General features: G+C 37.7%; 1 protein-coding gene across 1 annotated transcript; it reads right to left on the minus strand.

The window, feature by feature from the left end:
* Window positions 1–5,391: 5,391 nt before the first annotated feature.
* On the minus strand, window positions 5,392–7,386 carry LOC127193130 (tetratricopeptide repeat protein 30A2-like). Its single transcript, XM_051150463.1, has one exon. The coding sequence runs from the start codon at window positions 7,384–7,386 to the stop codon at window positions 5,392–5,394; it is 1,995 nt and encodes a 664-aa protein (XP_051006420.1).
* Between the last annotated feature and the right edge of the window lie 554 nt (window positions 7,387–7,940).

Genomic DNA, 7,940 nt, shown 5'->3' on the forward strand with positions numbered 1-7,940 from the left:
GTAAAGAAAGAGACCATATATTGGAAAGAGAGTATGAGAGGGTTTGTGGATGGATTAGGAAGGAGGAATGGAAGAGTAAATGTTATGATTAAATTAATCAGAAAATAAAAGTTATAATCAGAAAAGCAGAAAGAAATTTAAAAGTTTGAAGCTCTTCACTTACAGAAAGCAAACTAACAGACCATGAAGGAATATCTTTGTAAAGTATATGTGTGTGATGAACATCAGGTTAAAAAGTCAGCTGGTAAGTCTCAGGTTGATGTAATTTTTCATATTACTAATTTCTACTCACTTTCAGGAGATCTGTAATTTGTAATTCGTAATTTATATTCATGCATGATATGATAAGACATTTGAAACACCCAAACCCTACATTCATGATGAGAAAGTCTGCTTTTCCCTGCTTAGATATTGACCCATCTATCTCATACAGAATCCCTTTGGCCTTGCTTAGTGGGAAAGGAGCTGGTGGTTGTAGTGCTCTTATGTGAGATTACACTAGAGATTACCTATATGTTGATCTTACGTGACAAAACATGACTCTTTTCACACAAAACGGTTATAAAAAGAGTTATAAAATTTCAAGTAATAGACAGGTACCGAAAATGAAGATGTTTGAAATCCCTTCCACTCTTACAGTTACACAGTGCTATCTATTCAAGATTACATTAAATAAACCAGTTACTCTGGATTTTATATAATAAATGTGACTTTAAAGGTTGAATGTCAACTCTTGGAAGAGACTCAACCACTTACTCAATGGCAGAAAATAAATAACTAATCTCTCTTTCAGTTGAACTTCATTCAGTAGGTAATGGATTTGAGACAGTAATTGAAGAGAGAGCTATATTTAAACAATAAGAATAAATTATATATGGTACAAATAAGCTAACTACAGTAAAGTATCTTGCATACTATTCAAAAGACTGATTCAAAAAATCTTAAGTATAAAGTTATAAAGTTGCCTATTAATTATTCTTTATTTTAGTTACCTGTGATTTTAGCAACTAGGCATAACAAATATCAAAATAAATATTAAAAATATCAAGAGGTTAAGAAAAACTATGATTACATATTCAACTTAATATTAGAAAGAAAAGATTCAATGTATTAAATTTTGAAAGATATTATGTATACAAATTTGAGTAGAATTCTTCATATACTTGATCCAGTGTTATATGGAAATATAATTAGGAGACGTAAACGAAAACAATATGAAGAAAATTCTAGCTAGTTTGTGGAAAACTAAAATAATCTGAAGTAAAGCGTATTGCATAGACATTGATAATTTAACTGGAAAATCACAGATAATAAATGATAGAACTAATATAATATTTCTAGTGATAGGTGCATAACAGAACACCATGATGTTTGAAATCACTTTTATTCTTACAATTATACAGTGTTGAATATTCAAGATTACATTAAATCCGCCTGTTGCCCTGGATTACATAACACTTTTGGGGGTAGTACCCAATCTTCATCATTGTTTTTCCCAAAACTAATCTCACAAAAATGAGCTATGGTCAAAGGTCCTAATTGGAAAGCATGACAGTAAATCATAAACTGAATAGTAACCTGAAAAAGAGAGGGCATACAGTGACTGAAGGTAAGGAGGTTAGCTTTTGATATCTTGTGCTTGAGTGGCTTCATTACCCAGTGATATCCATTGGCCTGAAGCTAGCCAATTTTGCTTTTTCAATTGCATAGCAAAATTTACTTCCACAGTACTTATTTAAAAATTGTATTTGCCTCTTCAGTCATCATGTGGAAAGTGACATTCAAGAGCAGGCATGTTTGTAAAATCAGAGCATGACAAATTGGATAACAGCTTTAGATCTCACACAGCTTTTAAAGAACAGATAACCAGGTATATTAAGCAACTTTCATTTGAAAATTAATTACTATGGTGAGTTCTTTATAATGTGTATAATTTATCATTAACACACCAATACTTCTCATGTTATGATAAAATAAGTCTATATCTGTGACAACAAATATACTACCAAAAATCAAATTATACCTCTCATTCAACACTCTACTAATATAATACTGAAGATCTCAATATATGGCAATACATGGATAGCTAGAAGAGTCTCATTTCATCTGTCCACATGATAGTTTTACGTTTCCCTTGGGAACATTTAAGTGTCGTGATTTAATTCAGCCATAAGTAAGAAAATGACCCTAGTGGCCAAGAAACAGTGCTTGAGTTGGAAATTCAGTACATGAAGTTAAGAATTTGAAAGGTATGCACATGTGTACATGGTCAAAAGCGAAAGAGTATATATAGCTCAGTTTGTAAAGAGCTTGCTGCACAATCACGAAGAGCGGAGTTTAATTCTCCATCATTCATGAAAAGAAAGCCGGAATAGGTATCGCTGTGTAGATGTATGGAAAATATCAATTTTAATGAATGCACATTTTTTCAAGATGTCTAACACTATAACCTTATAAAATTCTTAAACAAAAGCTTTTATATCAAGGCCTCTCATTGTGTCAGGGTAAGAATCCTGAGGTAAAAACTGGTGTAAACAATGTCTGAAAGCTAAAGCCCATATGTACCACTTGCTGTTGAAATTTTGAAAGGAATGGTAAAATTACACTGTATAGATATATACTGCGATGGAAATCTTGTCATAAATGGAGACTTAAGATTGTTTGACATTTGGATAGGCATTTTACCTTCACTAGAATTCCAAAATAAATCTGTTTAATAAGATATTGCCATTCATAAAGCGTACAGACATCCTCAATGTATCTCTAGTATGTTTTACATTCTAAACAAAGTATAGATTATCTTCAGGTTGTCAGTATCTTGTCATTTGTATAAATAAGCAATCATTTAAAACAATCAAGATTTTTGCTAGAATTAATCAAACATGAAATATTTATTAATGAAGCTAGATACCTAAGATAGTAGTACATTATACTGATTCTTGAAGACTTTCTGTACTTAATGGCAGGCAAATGAAAGTACTTGTATCATGGAGTTCATATTTAAATTAATCTTGGTCATTCGGACTGGGATAAGATGAAATCTCAAGGGAATTCTAATCTGCATTTCTTATATTTTTGTTTGTGATTCTGGCCTTTAACAGCTGAGCCATTTCTCCAGCCCCTACTTTGAATTTTTTTGTTGGCTAAGGATGGTGAATACTTTAAGTATGTCTCAGCCATTTGTGTTTCATCTTATAAAAAGTCTCTGTTTTGTTCCTTTCTCTATTTTTTTTAAGTAATTGCCAGAATGTGCAGAAAAGAGAACACTAAAACTATTAACCTGAGTCAGTTATTTTTGCACAAGACATTTCAGCCTTTTAACATTTGATTGAATACAGTATGTATGTATGTCATAGTGATCAACAACATTATAGAATGAAGTTTCGAAACCACACAACAAATAAGCTATACATTTTTCTTAAAATCCTTGTTTTTTTAGGCTAAGATCATTCTTTCTTTTAGAATACTTGCATATTCTCTCTCTTCTTTTCTTTCCTGGAATCCAAAATGTGACCCTCGAACATACATTTGTTGAAGGTATGACTTTGATTTTTACTTAGTGAACACTTTATGAAATTATAAACCAGCTTCCTTCTGTTATTTGTAGCCTGTAGTTATGTTCTAATCAAGAGTAGGTTTCCATACTGCCTACTAACCTCATGTTAGCCTACATGTTTTGCATTCACAAGGACAACTGTACTTAATGCAAATAATGATGACAAAATGTGGGGAAAATATTGGCAGGTCTTTTTGTCTTGAACAAAAAAGATATATTTACTTACTATATTAGGAAGACTCAATAGTTTGGGAACTATGAATGGAAAAACTTACCGAAGAGCTCACAGAGTGCAAAGGTTAAATTTTCATGCAGTGATATGTGCTTGTTCACACTGAGGTAATTTTATCATTTATTCCTCTTTGCTTATCATATGTATTCACCCATTCCCATAATACCAGCATGCAAGATCCATTTTTAGCTTCTCAGTAAACAGTGTGGACCATTCCTCATTTCTTCACCTGTATTTAAATTACACTGTTTACCTTCTGGACAAAAGAAATTTTTCTTACCTAGTGTTTTGTCAAGAAAATTCCTGTGATGAATCAGGAATTAGTTCGAGTGACAAGCTGACAATTATGTAGTCCTTGTTCAGGAATGTCATGTTTATTATCTGAGTAAGTCATAATAAATTTGAACTATCCTTCTACCCTCCTCCCATCATGTGACAAATGTTCAGTAGAGATAATCACTAACCATTGCATAGCCAGTGGCATGTAATTAAAATGGCATCATAGAAATAGGATGTGATAGTGTGGATTCCCATCAGAGAATACTATCTTGTAAAATTTTGCAAGGCACATATTGTTTGATTTGTTTTAAATTTTAATCAAACATGATAGATCCAATGTTTATGAAAGAATTCAGCTACCTGTTAAAATATTTAAAGTAAGTGGATTTCCTGTATGTATTTTGTTCTGCATTAAATACATAAAACATTTATTGAAATTTTACTCAATATTTACACTATTTACAAAAGCATGGCCCTAACATGCTATCAGTGATAATTATGTTTAGAAATAAAAACTTTGGGTTTTTTTTTTACGTTTATTTGCTCTTGGTGAAGGAAGTGTGTTTATGCTATTGCACGTGTATGCAAAACAGAGGACAACTAGCTAGGTAGAGTCAGGCATTGCCTATCAAGTGGCTACTTAGGATTGAATTTCAGGAAACACCATTGAAAACTCCTGGGTAGTCTCTCAATCCTTAAATGGATTTTAAATTTTTATTTGTTACCTTTAGTTTTTATGAGAACTTTTAGCATTCTTGAATATTATTTATTTTAAAAACAATCTTTGAAAAATGTGTAAGATGTAACGTGTCTCTGATTTCAACAATTCATTGTCTCTTGAAGACTCCAAAGGAAACAAAAATGAATGGATGCTTATTAGTCACTTTATATATTTATAATGGTTAAGAATTAGGTTTATTGGGCAGCAAAATCTATAAAGAGGACTAAGCCAGCCTTCTGCTTCTCTTTGCTGATGGAGAGATGGGTTGCTGTGGTCCGGCAACTGGGTCTACCAGGCCATCATAACAGGACTGTGTACCAGTGACTAACTAATGCTAAATCCCCTTGACAGCTCAAAGCCGAAGCACGAAGTGCTGCTGAGCATTTCTGTCTATGCAGAGATGAAATTGCAGCAACTGTGGACTGTGCCTATCTATAAGAAAAAGCACAAGAGCCTGTATCACTCTGTGGCTGTCTGGGTAGAAAAGCTGTCACAGTTTCAAGTATACAGAGTCAAAGAAGAAACAAATGTGTGCAGAAAAATACAGAAAAAGAGTGAAATATACATTTTAAAAAGCGTTTCTAATGACATTTCTAGAAGTTACTACATATTCCACCCTATGATCTCATAAATCAGAGCTTTCAACTGCCTGGATTCGTAGGTGACTGTGTTCTTCCCAGTGTGCATCCTCTCTTGCTCCAATGGCTGTTCCAGAACAGCAGGGATATTCCTGCCAAAAATTTCACAGTGCTCTAGGAACTGGACACACTCTTGAATAACACTGTCCCTCAGCATGATGGTGTGCTTTGACATGTTTTCTAGCAAGGACAGGAAGCATCTTTTGGCGTAATACCACGTGTCAGTTCCTAGCTTTTTATGGTAAGGCTCCAGGCTTTTGATAACCCGAGAGATGCCAAAGTCATAGTTTCCTTTGGCGCAGTAAAGGGTTCCTATCACCAAATTCACAATGCAAAGGTGGTAGATTTTCTTGTCCGGGTCGCCATAGGAAAGCTGTTCTTCTTCCTTTTCAATCTTCCTCATCAACTCCTCGGCTTCCTCGTTCTGACTTGTCATGATGTAGGAGACACAGAGGTTGGCTAACACAATGGCGCTGACACTCAGGATGTTATCGTAGTTCTTCTTGACGATGGGCTCGTAGAAGCCAATGGCCTCTTTGTATTTGTTTTCCTGCATGAAGAGCACGTGGGCCACATTCAGCTTCCACACATCATGGTCATTGCAGAATTCCACAGACTTCCGGAAGATCTTCTCCACCATTGGATAATTTTCAAGATTCCAGTAGATTTTCGCCTGGGCCATCAGTACAGGGATGTACTTCTCCAGAGTTTCGTCATATTCGTTCACGGCCTTTAGGACAACTTCGTCATCCCTGTTATGCCTTGCATCTTGAACTTGCTTGGTGAGCCTCCGGAGCTGCTCAGTGAGCATGCCAGCCAGCCCGTCAAGCTTAATGAAAGCCTCTTCGGGGGCTGTCTGGCAAGTGATCATGGCGTCCAAGAAGTCATAGAGATAGGGTGTGAGGAACTTGTAAGTCAAGTGGGCGTTTTCTGCTAGGACATCAGCTGCCAGGTCAAAATATTCATATTTACAGTAGAGCAGTAACAGGTTGCCGAAGGTCTCTGGGGGGAAGGGGTTCTGTTGGAGTAGAAACTGGAGCTTCTCAAAGCCCTCCGTAGGTCTAGCATCCATGTTCATCAGCGCCTGGTTGTGCAGGGTCACGGGGTCTAGCTCTTCCTCTGCTCTGGGTGGCATGTCAGTGAGGGCTTCCTGAGCCGCCTCATAGTTTCTGAGCTGGTACTCTATGGCTGCCTTGAGGTTGAAGGCTTCAACTAGAGCAGTCTGGTGAAGGACCACAGTGTTGCCAACACTGCGAACGTCAATGCCTTCGGTGGTCATGCCCACGCCTAATTCGGGGTGTTGACGGATGCCACGCTCAACGATATTGGCGATATGCTTCAGGGCAGGGGCATAGTGCCTGTTGCTGTAACAAGCTAAGGCCAGGTTGTACGATACATCAGGCTGGTAGCCAGATGCCTGCAGGGCCACTAAGAACTTGGAACAGGCAGCTTCATATAGTCCTTCCTTGTAGAGCAGACAACCCATGTTGACCAAACCATCTGGGTCATTCTCTCCGCCACTGTCTTCTCCAGCTTCGCCATTCAGCAGCTGCTCCACCAAGCTCCTGGCTCCTGGCAGGTCGCCCTCGCTGTACTTGATAGCGGCCTGGAGACGAAGGACACGAGTTTGATAGGTGGGGCTGTCCAGGAGGAAGGAGACCCGGGTGGCCTCTGCATACAGGCAGGCCTTGTACAGGGCCTGGGCCTGGTACAGGCGGTACTGCTCAAGTTCAGGGTGCATCTGGCTCAGTTGCTCATAGCACTCTGCAGCGAGCTCGAACTCCTGCAAGTGGTAGTAGCAGTAAGCCAGCAGCGACAGCCCTGCACGGCTCCGCGGGCTCCTCTGCAGCTCAGCTCCCAGCACCTGCACCACCTCTGAGTAGCGGGCATCACGGATGAGCCTGTACACTACTGCTGTGAACTCACCATCTGGGATCTGGGAGCTGCTCAGCCCAGCCATAGCTGTCAAGACTGTTGCGTGTTCTTGTTCCCAGGGCAACCAGCCAACGGAAACGGAAGTCTGACGACGGGTCATAACGTATACCAGAAGTTGGTTTGTAAGAGCATAAACTCCCAGTCTTAGAAAGGAATGAGTTGGACTGTTTCCATCCAGCACTTACGGGAACCAAAAAGTTCCTGAACATCAGGTAGCATTTAAACATTTCTGTTTCTTTTAAATATGAAATCATCGCATCTTTTGTGAACAGGTCAAATAATAACGTAAAAAAAAAAAATTAGGAACTGGAGAGATGGCATAGTGTTAAGAGCACCATCTGCTCTTCTAAAAGTCCCGAGTTCGATTCCCAGCAACCACATGGTGGCTCACGACCATCTGTAATGAAATTCAGTGTTTTCCTCTGGCTGACAGGCGCACATGCGGGCAGAATACTATATAAATAATAAATATATCTTTTTTTTTTTAAAAAAAAGTCACCTTGGCTCAGTATAATATTCTAGTATCCAAACATTAAAAAACAAAAACAAAAAAACTTTACAGTTAAATTTTCTGACACA

The sequence above is a fragment of the Acomys russatus genome, chromosome 8 (assembly GCF_903995435.1).
Source record: "Acomys russatus chromosome 8, mAcoRus1.1, whole genome shotgun sequence".
Classification (NCBI taxonomy): domain Eukaryota; kingdom Metazoa; phylum Chordata; class Mammalia; order Rodentia; family Muridae; genus Acomys; species Acomys russatus.

Bases quoted from the DNA above. Each gene is read 5' to 3' on its own strand.
- LOC127193130 (XM_051150463.1), bottom strand. From the start codon at position 7,386: ATGGCTGGGCTGAGCAGCTCCCAGATCCCAGATGGTGAGTTCACAGCA.